This window comes from Carassius carassius, chromosome 6, assembly GCF_963082965.1.
Source record: "Carassius carassius chromosome 6, fCarCar2.1, whole genome shotgun sequence".
In the NCBI taxonomy this organism is placed as follows: domain Eukaryota; kingdom Metazoa; phylum Chordata; class Actinopteri; order Cypriniformes; family Cyprinidae; genus Carassius; species Carassius carassius.
Window position 1 is genome coordinate 35527972 of NC_081760.1, and position 20201 is coordinate 35548172.

The 20201-nt window shown below is 42.8% G+C and overlaps 3 protein-coding genes across 3 annotated transcripts; all 3 read left to right on the forward strand.

The window, feature by feature from the left end:
• Window positions 1–10143: 10143 nt before the first annotated feature.
• Window positions 10144–12684, forward strand: LOC132142754 (mucin-5AC-like; the record flags this gene model as incomplete). Its single annotated transcript, XM_059552862.1, has 2 exons — window positions 10144–10341; window positions 12268–12684. Coding segments are annotated over 2 exons (615 nt in total), but the record flags the coding sequence as incomplete, so codon positions are not given.
• Window positions 12685–14058: 1374 nt separating this feature from the next.
• On the forward strand, window positions 14059–14658 carry LOC132142753 (location of vulva defective 1-like; the record flags this gene model as incomplete). Its single annotated transcript, XM_059552861.1, has 1 exon — window positions 14059–14658. A coding segment is annotated over one exon (600 nt), but the record flags the coding sequence as incomplete, so codon positions are not given.
• Window positions 14659–19302: 4644 nt separating this feature from the next.
• LOC132142757 (mucin-5AC-like) lies at window positions 19303–19767 on the forward strand (the record flags this gene model as incomplete). Its single annotated transcript, XM_059552864.1, has 1 exon — window positions 19303–19767. A coding segment is annotated over one exon (465 nt), but the record flags the coding sequence as incomplete, so codon positions are not given.
• Between the last annotated feature and the right edge of the window lie 434 nt (window positions 19768–20201).

Consider the following 20201-nt stretch of genomic DNA (forward strand, 5'->3'; position numbering starts at 1 on the left):
TTGTCTGACAATATAATAAAAGCAAAAGGTTAGAAAAAAATGTTGTATTGTACATACGTGAGACATTGAACAAACTGTAAAAAATAATCAGATTAGACATGGTTTTACATAAACTTTGGTGTTTATAAATATTCTGTTAAAATATACATTCAAAATGTACACACAATTTATTTCTTTTGACATTACTTTTGAGAGTGCCTTCTAAACTGATAAGCATTTTTTTATGAACCAACAACAGAATACCTATCAATAACAACAACTCCTGCTACAACATCTAAAGCAACAACAGAGCTGTCCACAATCACAACTACTCCAACTGAAACAACCGCTACTAGTGCAGCAGAAACATCTACAACAGCAGACACTTCCTCAATCACAATATCTACTGCAGAAATATCTACCACTAGTGCAGCAGAAACATCTACAACAATAGAGACTTCGACAATAACAACAATTCCAGTTGAAACATCCACAATTATCACAGCAGAAACATATACAACAATACAGACTTCGACAGTTACAACAATTCCAGTTGAAACATCCACCATTATCACAGCAGAAACATATACAACCACAGAGCCCTCCACAATCACAACAACTACTGCAGAAACATCTACCTTTAATGCAGCAGAAACATCTACAACAACAGAGCTCTCCACAATCACAACAACTGTTGCAGAAAAAACTATCACTAGTGCAGCAGAAACATCTACAACAACAGACACTTCCATGATCACAACAACTCCTGCTGAAACATCCACCACTAGTGTAGCAGAAACATATATGACAACAGAGACTTCCACATTCACAACAGCTCCTGCTGAAACATCCTCCACTAGTGTAGGAGAGACATCTACAACAACAAAAACGTCCACAATCACAACAACTCCTGCAGAAACATCTATCACTAGTGCAGCTGAAACATCTACAATAACAGAGACTTCCACATTCACAACAGCTCCTGCTGAAACATCCACCACTAGTGCAGCAGAAACGTCTACAACAACAGAGCCCTCCACAATCACAACAACTCCTGCAGAAACATCTACCACTAGTGCAGCAGAAGCATCTACAACAACAGAGACTTCCACATTCACAACAACTCCTGCTGAAACATCTACCACTAGTGCAGCAGAAACGTCTACAACAACAGAGCCCTCCACAATCACAACAACTCCTGCAGAAACATCTATCACTAGTACAGCAAAAACATCTACAACAACAGAGACTTCCACATTCACAAAAGCTCCTGCTGAAACATCCACCACTAGTGCAGCAGAAACATCTATGACAACAGAGACTTCCATGATCACAACAGGTCCTGCTGTAACATTCACAACTAGTGTAGCAGAAACAACTACAACAATAGAGACTTCGACAATTCCAACAACTCCAGTTGAAACATCCACCATTATCACAGCAGAAATATATACAACAGAGCCCTCCACAATCACAAAAACTACTGCAGAAACATCTATCACTAGTGCAGCTGAAACATCTACAACAACAGAGACTTCCACATTCACAACAGTTCCTGCTGAAACATCCACCACTAGTGTAGTAACAACATCTACAGCAACAGAGACATCCACAATCACAACAACTCCTGCAGAAACATCTATCACTAGTGCAGCAAAAACATCTACAACAACAGAGACTTCCACATTCACAACAGTTCCTGCTGAAACATCCAGCACTAGTGTAGCAGAAACATCTACAACAACAGAGACTACCACAATTACAACAACTACTGCCGAAACATCCACCTTTATCACAGCAGAAACATCTACAACAACAGAGCCCTCCACAATCACAACAACCTCTGCAGAAACATCTATCACTAGTACAGCAGAAACATCTACAACAACAGAGACTTCCACATACACAACAGTTCCTGCTGAAACATCCACAACTAGTGTAGTAGAAACATCAACAACAAGAGAGACTACCACAATCACAACAACTCCTGCTGAAACATCCACCACTAGTGCAGAAGAAACATCTACAACAACGGAGCCCTCCACAATCACAACAACTCCTGCAGAAACATCTAACACTATTACAGCAGAAACATCTACAACAACAGAGACTTCCACATTCACAACAGCTCCTGCTGAAACATCTACCACTAGTGCAGCAGAAACATCTACAAAAACAGAGCCCTCCACAATCACAACAACTCCTGCTGAATCATCCACCACTAGTGTAGCAGAAAAATCTACAACAATAGAGACTTCAACAATTACAACAACTCCAGTTGAAACATCCACCATTATCACTGCAGAAATATCTACAACAACAGAGCCCTCCACATTCACAACAGCTACTGCAGAAACATCTACCACTAGTGCAGCAGAAACGTCTACAAAAACTACAACAGAAACATATACCACTAGTGCAGCAGAAACATCTATGACAACAGATAGTTCCTCATTCACAACAGCTCCTGCTGAAACATCCACCACTAGTGTAGGAGAGACATCTACAACAATAAAGACTTCCACAATCACAACAACTCCTGGAGAAACATCAGCCAGTATTGTAGCAGAAACATCTACAGCATTAGAGACTTCGACAATTACAACAACCCCAGTTGAAACATCCACCATTATCACAGCAAAAACATCTACAACAACAGAGCCCCCCACAATCACAACAACTACTGCAGAAACATCTACCACTAGTGCAGCAGAAAAGTCTACAAGAACTACAGCAGAAACATCTACAACAACAGAGCCCTCCACAATCAAAACAACTCCTGCAGAAACATCTATCACTAGTACAGCAGAAACATCTACAACAACAGAGACTACAACAATCACAACAACTCCTGTTGAAACATCCACTTCCATTGCAGCAAAAACATCTACAGCTACAGAGCTCCCCACAATCACAACAACTCCTGCTGAAACATCCACCACTAGTACAGCAGAAACATCTACAACAACAGAGACTTCCATGACCGCAACAACACCTTTTGAAACATCCACTTCCATTGCAGCAGAAACATTTACAACAACAGACACTTCAACGATCACAACAGCTACTGCTGTAACATCCACCACTAGTGTAGCAGAAACGTCTACAACAACAGAGAATTCCAAAATCACAACAACACTTGTTGAAACATCCACTTCCATTGCAGCAGAAACATCTACAACAACAGACTCTTCCACGATCACAACAGCTACTGCTGTAACATCCACCACTAGTGAAGCAGAAATATCTACAGCAACAGAGACTTCCACATTCACAAAAACTTCTGCAGAAACATTCACCACTAGTGCAGCAGAAACATTTACAACAATAGAGCCCTTTACAATCACAACAACTACTACTGCAGAAACATCTACCACTAGTGCAGCAGAAACATCTACAACAACAGAGACTTCCACATTCACAACAGCTTCTGATGAAACATCTACCACTAGTGCAGCTAAAACATCTACAACAACAGAGCCCTCCACAATCACAACAACTCCTGCAGAAACATCTATCACTAGTACAGCAGAAACATCTACAACCACAGAGCCCTCCACATTCACAACAACTCTTGCAGAAACATCTATCACTAGTACAACAGAAACATCTACAACAACAGAGACTTCCACATTCACAACAGCTTCTGCTGAAACATCTACCACTAGTGCAGCTGAAACATCTACAACAACAGAGCCCTCCACAATCACAACAACTCCTGCAGAAACATCTATCACTAGTACAACAGAAACATCTACAACAACAGAGACTTCCACATTCAAAACAGCTTCTGCTGAAACATCTACCACTCGTGCAGCAGAAACATCTACAACAACCGAGCCCTCCACAATCACAACAACTCCTGCAGAAACATCTACCACTAGTGCAGCAGAAACATCTACAACAACAGAGCCCTCCACAATCACAACAACTCCTGCAGAAACATCTATCACTAGTACAGCAGAAACATCTACAACAACAGAGACTTCCACATTCACAACAGCTCCTGCTGAAACATCCACCACTAGTGCAGCAGAAACATCTATGACAACAGAGACTTCCATGATCACAACAGGTCCTGCTGTAACATTCACAACTATTGTAGCAGAAACAACTACAACAATAGAGACTTCGACAATTCCAACAACTCCAGTTGAAACATCCACCATTATCACAGCAGAAATATATACAACAACAGAGCCCTCCACAATCACAAAAACTACTGCAGAAACATCTATCACTAGTGCAGCAGAAACATCTACAACAACAGAGACTTCCACATTCACAACAGTTCCTGTTGAAACATCCAACACTAGTGTAGCAGAAACATCTACAACAACAGAGACAACCACAATCACAACAACTCCTGTTGAAACATCCACTTCCACTGCAGCAAAAACGTCTCCAGTTACAGAGACTTTAACCTTCACAACAACTCCTGCAGAAACATCCACCACTAGTGCAGCAGAAACATCAACAACAACAGAGCTCCCCAAAATCACAACAACTTCTGCTGAAACATCCACTTCCATTGCAGTAGAAACATCTACAACAACAGAGACTTCCACATTGACAAAAACTACTGCTGTAACATCCACCTCTAGTGAAGCAGAAACATCAACAACAACAGAGCTCCCCACAATCACAACAACTCCTGCTGAAACATCCACTTCCATTGCAGTAGAAACATCTACATCAACAGAGACTTCCACATTCACAAAAGCTACTACTGTAACATCCACCTCTAGTGCAGCAGAAACATCTACAACAACAGAGCTCTCCACAATCACAACAACTACTACTGCAGAAACACCTACCACTAGTGCAGCAGAAACGTCTACAAGGACTACAGCAGAAACATCTACCACTAGAGCAGCAGAAAGATCTACAACAACAGAGCCCTCCACAATCACAACAACTCCTGCTGAAACATCCACCAATAGTACAGCAGAAACATCTACAACAACAGAGACTTCCATGACCACAACAGCTCCTGCTGTGACATCCACAACTAGTGTAGCAGAAACGTCTACAACAACAGAGACTTCCAAAATCACAACAACACCTGTTGAAACATCCACATCCATTGCAGCAGAAACATCTACAACAACAGACACTTCCACGATCACAACAGCTACTGCTGTGACATCCACAACTACTGTAGCAGAAACATTTACAACAATAGAGACTTCGACAATTACAACAACTCCAGATGAAACATCCACCATTATCACAGCAGAAACATATACAACAACAGAGCCCTCCACAATCACAACAACTACTACAGCAGAAACATCTACCACTAGTGCAGCAGAAACGTCCATAAGAACTACAGCAGAAACATCTACAACAACAGAGCCCTCCACAATCACAACAAATCCTGCAGAAACATCTATCACTAGTACAGCAGAAACATCTACAACAGAGACTTCCACATTCACAATAGCTTTTGCTGAAACATCTACAACAACAGAGCCCTCCACAATCACAACAACTCCTGCAGAAACATCTACCACTAGTACAGCAGAAACATCTACAACAGAGACTTCCACATTCACAACAGCTCCTGTTGAAACATCCACCACTAGTGCAGCAAAAACATCTGCAACAACAGAGCCCTCCACAATCACAACAACTCCTGCAAAAACATCTATCACTAGTGCAGCAGAAACATCTACAACAACAGAGACTTCCACATTCACAACAGTTCCTGCTGATACATCCACCACTAGTGCAGCAGAAACATCTACAGCAACAGAGACTACCACAATCACAACAACTCCTGTTGAAACATCCACTTCCATTGCAGCAGAAACATCTACAGCAACAGATCTCCCCACAATCACAACAACTCCTGCTGAAACATCCACCTCCATTGCAGTAGAAACATCTACAACAACGGAGACTTCCACATTCACAACAACTACTGTTGTAACATCCACCTCTAGTGAAGCAGAAACATCTACAGCAACAGAGCCCTCCACAATCACAACAAGTCCTGCAGAAACATCTATCACTAGTACAGCAGAAACATCTACAATAACAGAGACTTCGACAATTCCAACAACTCCAGTTGAAACATCCACCATTATCACAGCAGAAATATATACAACAACAGAGCCCTCCACAATCACAACAACTACTGCAGAAACATCTACCACTAGTGCAGCAGAAACATCTACAACAACAGAGACTTCCACATTCACAACAGCTACTGCTGTAACATCCATCTCTAGTGAAGCAGAAACATCTACAACAACAGAGCCCTCCACAATCACAACAACTCCTGCAGAAACATCTATCACTAGTACAGCAGAAACATCTATAACAACAGAGACTTCCACATTCACAACAGCTCCTGCTGAAACATCTACCACTAGTGCAGCAGAAACATCTACAACAACAGAGCCCTCCACAATCACAACAACTCCTGCAGAAACATCTATCACTAGTACAGCAGAAACATCTAAAACAACAGAGACTTCCACATTCACAACAGCTCCTGCTGAAACATCTACCACTAGTGCAGCAGAAACATCTACAACAACAGAGCCCTCCACAATCACAACAACTCCTGCAGAAACATCTATCACTAGTACAGCAGAAACATCTACAACAACAGAGACTTCCACATTCACAACAGCTCCTGCTGAAACATCTACCACTAGTGCAGCAGAAACATCTACAACAACAGAGCCCTCCACAATGACAACAACTCCTGCAGAAACATCTATCACTAGTACAGCAGAAACATCTACAACAACAGAGACTTCCACATTCACAACAGCTCCTGCTGAAACATCTACCACTAGTGCAGCAGAAACATCTACAACAACAGAGCCCTCCACAATCACAACAACTCCTGCAGAAACATCTATCACTAGTACAGCAGAAACATCTACAACAACAGAGACTTCCACATTCACAACAGCTCCTGCTGAAACATCTACCACTAGTGCAGCAGAAACATCTACAACAACAGAGCCCTCCACAATGGCAACAACTCCTGCAGAAACATCTATCACTAGTACAGCAGAAACATCTACAACAACAGAGACTTCCACATTCACAACAACTCCAGTTGAAACATCCACCATTATCACAGCAGAAATATATACAAGAACAGAGCCCTCCACAATCACAACAACTACTGCAGAAACATCTACCACTAGTGCAGCAGAAACATCTACAACAACAGAGACTTCCACATTCACAACAGCTACTGCTGTAACATCCATCTCTAGTGAAGCAGAAACATCTACAACAACAGAGCCCTCCACAATCACAACAACTCCTGCAGAAACATCTATCACTAGTACAGCAGAAACATCTACAACAACAGAGACTTCCACATTCACAACAGCTCCTGCTGAAACATCTACCACTAGTGCAGCAGAAACATCTACAACAACAGAGCCCTCCACAATCACAACAACTCCTGCAGAAACATCTATCACTAGTACAGCAGAAACATCTAAAACAACAGAGACTTCCACATTCACAACAGCTCCTGCTGAAACATCTACCACTAGTGCAGCAGAAACATCTACAACAACAGAGCCCTCCACAATCACAACAACTCCTGCAGAAACATCTATCACTAGTACAGCAGAAACATCTACAACAACAGAGACTTCCACAATCACAACAACTACTGCAGAAACATCTACCACTAGTGCAGCAGAAACATCTACAACAACAGAGACTTCCACATTCACAACAGCTACTGCTGTAACATCCATCTCTAGTGAAGCAGAAACATCTACAACAACAGAGCCCTCCACAATCACAACAACTCCTGCAGAAACATCTATCACTAGTACAGCAGAAACATCTACAACAACAGAGACTTCCACATTCACAACAGCTCCTGCTGAAACATCTACCACTAGTGCAGCAGAAACATCTACAACAACAGAGCCCTCCACAATCACAACAACTTCTGCAGAAACATCTATCACTAGTACAGCAGAAACATCTACAACAACAGAGACTTCCACATTCACAACAGCTCCTGCTGAAACATCTACCACTAGTGCAGCAGAAACATCTACAACAACAGAGCCCTCCACAATCACAACAACTCCTGCAGAAACATCTATCACTAGTACAGCAGAAACATCTACAACAACAGAGACTTCCACATTCACAACAGCTCCTGCTGAAACATCTACCACTAGTGCAGCAGAAACATCTACAACAACAGAGACTTCCACATTCACAACAGCTCCTGCTGAAACATCTACCACTAGTGCAGCAGAAATGTCTACAACAACAGAGCCCTCCACAATTACAACAAGTCCTGCAGAAACATCTATCACTAGTACAGCAGAAACATCTACAACAATAGAGACTTCGACAATTCCAACAACTCCAGTTGAAACATCCACCATTATCACAGCAGAAATATATACAACAACAGAGCCGTCCACAATCACAACAACTACTGCAGAAACATCTACCACTAGTGCAGCAGAAACATCTACAACAACAGAGACTTCCACATTCACAACAGCTCCTGCTGAAACATCTACCACTAGTGCAGCAGAAACATCTACAACAACAGATCTCCCCACAATCACAACAACTCCTGCTGAAACATCCACCTCCATTGCAGTAGAAACATCTACAACAATGGAGACTTCCACATTCACAACAACTACTGTTGTAACATCCACCTCTAGTGAAGCAGAAACATCTACAGCAACAGAGCCCTCCACAATCACAACAACTCCTGCAGAAACATCTATCACTAGTACAGCAGAAACATCTACAACAACAGAGACTTACACATTCACAACAGCTCCTGCTGAAACATCTACCACTAGTGCAGCAGAAACATCTACAACAACAGAGCCCTCCACAATCACAACAACTCCTGCAGAAACAGCTATCACTAGTACAGCAGAAACATCTACAACAACAGAGACTTCCACATTCACAACAACTCCTGCTGAAACATCCACCTCCATTGCAGTAGAAACATCTACAACAATGGAGACTTCCACATTCACAACAACTACTGTTGTAACATCCACCTCTAGTGAAGCAGAAACATCTACAGCAACAGAGCCCTCCACAATCACAACAACTCCTGCAGAAACATCTATCACTAGTACAGCAGAAACATCTACAACAACAGAGACTTACACATTCACAACAGCTCCTGCTGAAACATCTACCACTAGTGCAGCAGAAACATCTACAACAACAGAGCCCTCCACAATCACAACAACTCCTGCAGAAACATCTACAACAACAGAGACTTCCACATTCACAACAGCTCCTGCTGAAACATCTACCACTAGTGCAGCAGAAACATCTACAACAACAGAGCCCTCCACAATGACAACAACTCCTGCAGAAACATCTATCACTAGTACAGCAGAAACATCTACAACAACAGAGACTTCCACATTCACAACAGCTCCTGCTGAAACATCTACCACTAGTGCAGCAGAAACATCTACAACAACAGAGCCCTCCACAATCACAACAACTCCTGCAGAAACATCTATCACTAGTACAGCAGAAACATCTACAACAACAGAGACTTCCACATTCACAACAGCTCCTGCTGAAACATCTACCACTAGTGCAGCAGAAACATCTACAACAACAGAGCCCTCCACAATGGCAACAACTCCTGCAGAAACATCTATCACTAGTACAGCAGAAACATCTACAACAACAGAGACTTCCACATTCACAACAACTCCAGTTGAAACATCCACCATTATCACAGCAGAAATATATACAAGAACAGAGCCCTCCACAATCACAACAACTACTGCAGAAACATCTACCACTAGTGCAGCAGAAACATCTACAACAACAGAGACTTCCACATTCACAACAGCTACTGCTGTAACATCCATCTCTAGTGAAGCAGAAACATCTACAACAACAGAGCCCTCCACAATCACAACAACTCCTGCAGAAACATCTATCACTAGTACAGCAGAAACATCTACAACAACAGAGACTTCCACATTCACAACAGCTCCTGCTGAAACATCTACCACTAGTGCAGCAGAAACATCTACAACAACAGAGCCCTCCACAATCACAACAACTCCTGCAGAAACATCTATCACTAGTACAGCAGAAACATCTAAAACAACAGAGACTTCCACATTCACAACAGCTCCTGCTGAAACATCTACCACTAGTGCAGCAGAAACATCTACAACAACAGAGCCCTCCACAATCACAACAACTCCTGCAGAAACATCTATCACTAGTACAGCAGAAACATCTACAACAACAGAGACTTCCACAATCACAACAACTACTGCAGAAACATCTACCACTAGTGCAGCAGAAACATCTACAACAACAGAGACTTCCACATTCACAACAGCTACTGCTGTAACATCCATCTCTAGTGAAGCAGAAACATCTACAACAACAGAGCCCTCCACAATCACAACAACTCCTGCAGAAACATCTATCACTAGTACAGCAGAAACATCTACAACAACAGAGACTTCCACATTCACAACAGCTCCTGCTGAAACATCTACCACTAGTGCAGCAGAAACATCTACAACAACAGAGCCCTCCACAATCACAACAACTTCTGCAGAAACATCTATCACTAGTACAGCAGAAACATCTACAACAACAGAGACTTCCACATTCACAACAGCTCCTGCTGAAACATCTACCACTAGTGCAGCAGAAACATCTACAACAACAGAGCCCTCCACAATCACAACAACTCCTGCAGAAACATCTATCACTAGTACAGCAGAAACATCTACAACAACAGAGACTTCCACATTCACAACAGCTCCTGCTGAAACATCTACCACTAGTGCAGCAGAAACATCTACAACAACAGAGACTTCCACATTCACAACAGCTCCTGCTGAAACATCTACCACTAGTGCAGCAGAAATGTCTACAACAACAGAGCCCTCCACAATTACAACAAGTCCTGCAGAAACATCTATCACTAGTACAGCAGAAACATCTACAACAATAGAGACTTCGACAATTCCAACAACTCCAGTTGAAACATCCACCATTATCACAGCAGAAATATATACAACAACAGAGCCGTCCACAATCACAACAACTACTGCAGAAACATCTACCACTAGTGCAGCAGAAACATCTACAACAACAGAGACTTCCACATTCACAACAGCTCCTGCTGAAACATCTACCACTAGTGCAGCAGAAACATCTACAACAACAGATCTCCCCACAATCACAACAACTCCTGCTGAAACATCCACCTCCATTGCAGTAGAAACATCTACAACAATGGAGACTTCCACATTCACAACAACTACTGTTGTAACATCCACCTCTAGTGAAGCAGAAACATCTACAGCAACAGAGCCCTCCACAATCACAACAACTCCTGCAGAAACATCTATCACTAGTACAGCAGAAACATCTACAACAACAGAGACTTACACATTCACAACAGCTCCTGCTGAAACATCTACCACTAGTGCAGCAGAAACATCTACAACAACAGAGCCCTCCACAATCACAACAACTCCTGCAGAAACATCTATCACTAGTACAGCAGAAACATCTACAACAACAGAGACTTCCACATTCACAACAGCTCCTGCTGAAACATCTACCACTAGTGCAGCAGAAACATCTACAACAACAGATCTCCCCACAATCACAACAACTCCTGCTGAAACATCCACCTCCATTGCAGTAGAAACATCTACAACAACGGAGACTTCCACATTCACAACAACTCCTGCTGAAACATCTACCACTAGTGCAGCAGAAACATCTACAAAAACAGAGCCCTCCACAATCACAACAACTCCTGCAGAAACATCTATCACTAGTACAGCAGAAACATCTACAACAACAGAGACTTCCACATTCACAACAGCTCCTGCTGAAACATCTACCACTAGTGCAGCAGAAACATCTACAACAACAGATCTCCCCACAATCACAACAACTCCTGCTGAAACATCCACCTCCATTGCAGTAGAAACATCTACAACAACGGAGACTTCCACATTCACAACAACTACTGTTGTAACATCCAACTCTAGTGAAGCAGAAACATCTACAGCAACAGAGCCCTCCACAATCACAACAACTCCTGCAGAAACATCTATCACTAGTACAGCAGAAACATCTACAATAACAGAGACTTCCACATTCACAACAGCTCCTGCTGAAACATCCACCACTAGTGCAGCAGAAACATCTACAACAACAGAGCCCTCCACAATCACAACAACTCCTGCAGAAACATCTATCACTAGTACAGCAGAAAGATCTACAACAACAGAGACTTCCACAATCACAACAACTACTGCAGAAACATCTACCACTAGTGCAGCAGAAACATCTACAACAACAGAGACTTCCACATTCACAACAGCTACTGCTGTAACATCCATCTCTAGTGAAGCAGAAACATCTACAACAACAGAGCCCTCCACAATCACAACAACTCCTGCAGAAACATCTATCACTAGTACAGCAGAAACATCTACAACAACAGAGACTTCCACATTCACAACAGCTCCTGCTGAAACATCTACCACTAGTGCAGCAGAAACATCTACAACAACAGAGCCCTCCACAATCACAACAACTTCTGCAGAAACATCTATCACTAGTACAGCAGAAACATCTACAACAACAGAGACATCCACATTCACAACAGCTCCTGCTGAAACATCTACCACTAGTGCAGCAGAAACATCTACAACAACAGAGCCCTCCACAATCACAACAACTCCTGCAGAAACATCTATCACTAGTACAGCAGAAACATCTACAACAACAGAGACTTCCACATTCACAACAGCTCCTGCTGAAACATCTACCACTAGTGCAGCAGAAACATCTACAACAACAGAGACTTCCACATTCACAACAGCTCCTGCTGAAACATCTACCACTAGTGCAGCAGAAATGTCTACAACAACAGAGCCCTCCACAATCACAACAAGTCCTGCAGAAACATCTATCACTAGTACAGCAGAAACATCTACAACAATAGAGACTTCGACAATTCCAACAACTCCAGTTGAAACATCCACCATTATCACAGCAGAAATATATACAACAACAGAGCCGTCCACAATCACAACAACTACTGCAGAAACATCTACCACTAGTGCAGCAGAAACATCTACAACAACAGAGACTTCCACATTCACAACAGCTCCTGCTGAAACATCTACCACTAGTGCAGCAGAAACATCTACAACAACAGAGCCCTCCACAATCACAACAACTCCTGCAGAAACATCTATCACTAGTACAGCAGAAACATCTACAACAACAGAGACTTCCACATTCACATCAGCTCCTGCTGAAACATCTACCACTAGTGCAGCAGAAACATCTACAACAACAGATCTCCCCACAATCACAACAACTCCTGCTGAAACATCCACCTCCATTGCAGTAGAAACATCTACAACAATGGAGACTTCCACATTCACAACAACTACTGTTGTAACATCCACCTCTAGTGAAGCAGAAACATCTACAGCAACAGAGCCCTCCACAATCACAACAACTCCTGCAGAAACATCTATCACTAGTACAGCAGAAACATCTACAACAACAGAGACTTCCACATTCACAACAGCTCCTGCTGAAACATCTACCACTAGTGCAGCAGAAACATCTACAACAACAGATCTCCCCACAATCACAACAACTCCTGCTGAAACATCCACCTCCATTGCAGTAGAAACATCTACAACAACGGAGACTTCCACATTCACAACAACTCCTGCTGAAACATCTACCACTAGTGCAGCAGAAACATCTACAAAAACAGAGCCCTCCACAATCACAACAACTCCTGCAGAAACATCTATCACTAGTACAGCAGAAACATCTACAACAACAGAGACTTCCACATTCACAACAGCTCCTGCTGAAACATCTACCACTAGTGCAGCAGAAACATCTACAACAACAGATCTCCCCACAATCACAACAACTCCTGCTGAAACATCCACCTCCATTGCAGTAGAAACATCTACAACAACAGAGACTTCCACATTCACAACAGCTCCTGCTGAAACATCTACCACTAGTGCAGCAGAAATGTCTACAACAACAGAGCCCTCCACAATCACAACAAGTCCTGCAGAAACATCTATCACTAGTACAGCAGAAACATCTACAACAATAGAGACTTCGACAATTCCAACAACTCCAGTTGAAACATCCACCATTATCACAGCAGAAATATATACAACAACAGAGCCCTCCACAATCACAACAACTACTGCAGAAACATCTACCACTAGTGCAGCAGAAACATCTACAACAACAGAGACTTCCACATTCACAACAGCTACTGCTGTAACATCCACCTCTAGTGAAGCAGAAACATCTACAACAACAGAGCCCTCCACAATCACAACAACTCCTGCAGAAACATCTATCACTAGTACAGCAGAAACATCTACAACAACAGAGACTTCCACATTCACAACAGCTCCTGCTGAAACATCTACCACTAGTGCAGCAGAAACATCTTCAACAACAGATTCCTCCACAATCACAACAACTCCTGCGGAAACATCTATCACTAGTACAGCAGAAACATCTACAATAACAGAGACTTCCACATTCACAACAGCTCCTGCTGAAACATCTACCACTAGTGCAGCAGAAACATCTACAACAACAGAGCCCTCCACAATCACAACAACTCCTGCAGAAACATCCACCATTATCACAGCAGAAATATATACAACAACAGAGCCCTCCACAATCACAAAATCTACTGCAGAAACATCTACCACTAGTGCAGCAGAAACATCTACAACAACAGAGACTTCCACATTCACAACAGTTCCTGCTGAAACATCCACAACTAGTGTAGCAGAAACATCTACAGCAACAGAGATAACAATAACAGAGACTTCCACATTCACAACAGCTCCTGCTGAAACATCCACCACTAGTGCAGCAAAAAAATCTACAACAACAGAGCCCTTCACAATTACAACAACTCCTGCAGAAACCTATATCACTAGTACAGCAGAAACATCTACAACAACAGAGACTTCCACATTCACAACAGCTCCTGCTGACACATCCACCACTAGTGCAGCAGAAACATCTACAATAACAGAGCCCTTCACAATCACAACCACTCCTGCAGAAACCTCTATCACTAGTACAGCAGAAACATCTACAGCAACAGATCTCCCCACAATCACAACAACTCCTGCTGAAACATCCACCTCCATTGCAGTAGAGACATCTACAACAACGGAGACTTCCACATTCACAACAACTACTGTTGTAACATCCACCTCTAGTGAAGCAGAAACATCTACAGCAACAGAGCCCTCCACAATCACAACAACTCCTGCAGAAACAGCTATCACTAGTACAGCAGAACCATCTACAATAACAGAGACTTCCACATTCACAACAGCTCCTGCTGAAACATCCACCACTAGTGCAGAAGAAACATCTACAACAACAGAGCCCTCCACAATCACAACAACTCCTGCAGAAACATCTATCACTAGTACAGCAGAAACATCTACAACAACAGAGACTTCCACATTCACAACAGCTCCTTCTGAAACATCTACCACTAGTGCAGCAGAAACATCTACAACAACAGAGCCCTCCACAATCACAACAACTCCTGCAGAAACATCTATCACTAGTACAGCAGAAACATCTACAACAACAGAGACTTCCACATTCACAACAGCTCCTGCTGAAACATCTACCACTAGTGCAGCAGAAACATCTACAACAACAGAGCCCTCCACAATCACAACAACTCCTGCAGAAACATCTATCACTAGTACAGCAGAAACATCTACAACAACAGAGACTTCCACATTCACAACAGCTCCTGCTGAAACATCTACCACTAGTGCAGCAGAAACATCTACAACAACAGAGCCCTCCACAATGACAACAACTCCTGCTGAAACATCTATCACTAGTACAGCAGAAACATCTACAACAACAGAGACTTCCACATTCACAACAGCTCCTGCTGAAACATCTACCACTAGTGCAGCAGAAACATCTACAACAACAGATCTCCCCACAATCACAACAACTCCTGCTGAAACATCCACCTCCATTGCAGTAGAAACATCTACAACAACGGAGACTTCCACATTCACAACAACTACTGTTGTAACATCCACCTCTAGTGAAGCAGAAACATCTACAGCAACAGAGCCCTCCACAATCACAACAACTCCTGCAGAAACATCTATCACTAGTACAGCAGAAACATCTACAACAACAGGGACTTCCACATTCACAACAGCTCCTGCTGAAACATCTACCACTAGTGCAGCAGAAACATCTACAAAAACAGAGCCCTCCACAATCACAACAACTCCTGCAGAAACATCTATCACTAGTACAGCGGAAACATCTACAACAACAGAGACTTCCACATTCACAACAGCTCCTGCTGAAACATCTACCACTAGTGCAGCAGAAACATCTACAACAACAGATCTCCCCACAATCACAACAACTCCTGCTGAAACATCCACCTCCATTGCAGTAGAAACATCTACAACAACGGAGACTTCCACATTCACAACAACTACTGTTGTAACATCCACCTCTAGTGAAGCAGAAACATCTACAAAAACAGAGCCCTCCACAATCACAACAACTCCTGCAGAAACATCTATCACTAGTACAGCAGAAACATCTACAACAACAGAGACTTCCACATTCACAACAGCTCCTGCTGAAACATCTACCACTAGTGCAGCAGAAACATCTACAAAAACAGAGCCCTCCACAATCACAACAACTCCTGCAGAAACATCTATCACTAGTACAGCAGAAACATCTACAACAACAGAGACTTCCACATTCACAACAGCTCCTGCTGAAACATCTACCACTAGTGCAGCAGAAACATCTACAGCAACAGAGCCCTCCACATTCACAACAGCTCCTGCTGAAACATCCACCACTAGTGCAGCAGAAACATCTACAACAACAGAGCCCTCCACAATCACAACAACTCCTGCAGAAACATCTATCACTAGTACAGCAGAAACATCTACAACAACAGAGACTTCCACATTCACAACAGCTCCTGCTGAAACATCTACCACTAGTGCAGCAGAAATGTCTACAACAACAGAGCCCTCCACAATCACAACAACTCCTGCAGAAACATCTATCACTAGTACAGCAGAAAAATCTACAACAATAGAGACTTCGACAATTCCAACAACTCCAGTTGAAACATCCACCATTATCACAGCAGAAATATATACAACAACAGAGCCCTCCACAATCACAACAACTACTGCAGAAACATCTACCACTAGTGCAGCAGAAACATCTAAAACAACAGAGACTTCCACATTCACAACAGCTCCTGCTGAAACATCTACCACTAGTGCAGCAGAAACATCTACAACAACAGAGACTTCCACATTCACAACAGCTCCTGCTGAAACATCTACCACTAGTGCAGCAGAAACATCTACAACAACAGAGCCCTCCACAATCACAACAACTCCTGCAGAAACATCTATCACTAGTACAGCAGAAACATCTACAACAACAGAGACTTCCACATTCACAACAGCTCCTGCTGAAACATCTACCACTAGTGCAGCAGAAACATCTACAACAACAGAGCCCTCCACAATGACAACAACTCCTGCTGAAACATCTATCACTAGTACAGCAGAAACATCTACAACAACAGATACTTCCACATTCACAACAGCTCCTGCTGAAACATCTACCACTAGTGCAGCAGAAACATCTACAACAACAGATCTCCCCACAATCACAACAACTCCTGCTGAAACATCCACCTCCATTGCAGTAGAAACATCTACAACAACGGAGACTTCCACATTCACAACAACTACTGTTGTAACATCCACCTCTAGTGAAGCAGAAACATCTACAGCAACAGAGCCCTCCACAATCACAACAACTCCTGCAGAAACATCTATCACTAGTACAGCAGAAACATCTACAACAACAGGGACTTCCACATTCACAACAGCTCCTGCTGAAACATCTACCACTAGTGCAGCAGAAACATCTACAAAAACAGAGCCCTCCACAATCACAACAACTCCTGCAGAAACATCTATCACTAGTACAGCGGAAACATCTACAACAACAGAGACTTCCACATTCACAACAGCTCCTGCTGAAACATCTACCACTAGTGCAGCAGAAACATCTACAACAACAGATCTCCCCACAATCACAACAACTCCTGCTGAAACATCCACCTCCATTGCAGTAGAAACATCTACAACAACGGAGACTTCCACATTCACAACAACTACTGCTGTAACATCCACCTCTAGTGAAGCAGAAACATCTACAGCAACAGAGCCCTCCACAATCACAACAACTCCTGCAGAAACATCTATAACTAGTACAGCAGAAACATCTACAACAACAGAGACTTCCACATTCACAACAGCTCCTGCTGAAACATCTACCACTAGTGCAGCAGAAACATCTACAAAAACAGATCCCCCCACAATCACAACAACTCCTGCTGAAACATCCACCTCCATTGCAGTAGAAACAACTACAACAATGGAGACTTCCACATTCACAACAACTACTTTTGTAACATCCACCTCTAGTGAAGCAGAAACATCTACAGCAACAGAGCCCTCCACAATCACAACAACTCCTGCAGAAACATCTATCACTAGTACAGCAGAAACATCTACAATAACAGAGACTTCCACATTCACAACAGCTCCTGCTGAAACATCCACCACTAGTGCAGCAGAAACATCTGCAACAACAGAGCCCTCCACAATCACAACAACTCCTGCAGAAACATCTAGCACTAGTACAGCAGAAACATCTACAACAACAGAGACTTCCACATTCACAACAGCTCCTGCTGAAACATCTACCACTAGTGCAGCAGAAACATCTACAACAACAGATCTCCCCACAATCACAACAACTCCTGCTGAAACATCCACCTCCATTGCAGTAGAAACATCTACAACAACGGAGACTTCCACATTCACAACAACTACTGTTGTAACATCCACCTCTAGTGAAGCAGAAACATCTACAGCAACAGAGCCCTCCACAATCACAACAACTCCTGCAGAAACATCTATCACTAGTACAGCAGAAACATCTACAACAACAGAGACTTCCACATTCACAACAGCTCCTGCTGAAACATCTACCACTAGTGCAGCAGAAACATCTACAAAAACAGAGCCCTCCACAATCACAACAACTCCTGCAGAAACATCTATCACTAGTACAGCAGAAACATCTACAACAACAGAGACTTCCACATTCACAACAGCTCCTGCTGAAACATCTACCACTAGTGCAGCAGAAACATCTACAGCAACAGAGCCCTCCACATTCACAACAGCTCCTGCTGAAACATCCACCACTAGTGCAGCAGAAACATCTACAACAACAGAGCCCTCCACAATCACAACAACTCCTGCAGAAACATCTATCACTAGTACAGCAGAAACATCTACAACAACAGAGACTTCCACATTCACAACAGCTCCTGCTGAAACATCTACCACTAGTGCAGCAGAAACATCTACAAAAACAGAGCCCTCCACAATCACAACAGCTCCTGCTGAAACATCTACCACTAGTGCAGCAGAAACATCTACAACAACAGATCTCCCCACATTCACAACAGCTCCTGCTGAAACATCTACCACTAGTGCAGCAGAAACATCTACAGCAACAGAGCCCTCCACATTCACAACAGCTCCTGCTGAAACATCCACCACTAGTGCAGCAGAAACATCTACAACAACAGAGCCCTCCACAATCACAACAACTCCTGCAGAAACATCTATCACTAGTACAGCAGAAACATCTACAACAACAGAGACTTCCACATTCACAACAGCTCCTGCTGAAACATCTACCACTAGTGCAGCAGAAACATCTACAAAAACAGAGCCCTCCACAATCACAACAGCTCCTGCTGAAACATCTACCACTAGTGCAGCAGAAACATCTACAACAACAGATCTCCCCACAATCACAACAACTCCTGCTGAAACATCCACCTCCATTGCAGTAGAAACATCTACAACAACGGAGACTTCCACATTCACAACAACTACTGTTGTAACATCCAACTCTAGTGAAGCAGAAACATCTACAGCAACAGAGCCCTCCACAATCACAATAACTCCTGCAGAAACATCTATCACTAGTACAGCAGAAACATCTACAATAACAGA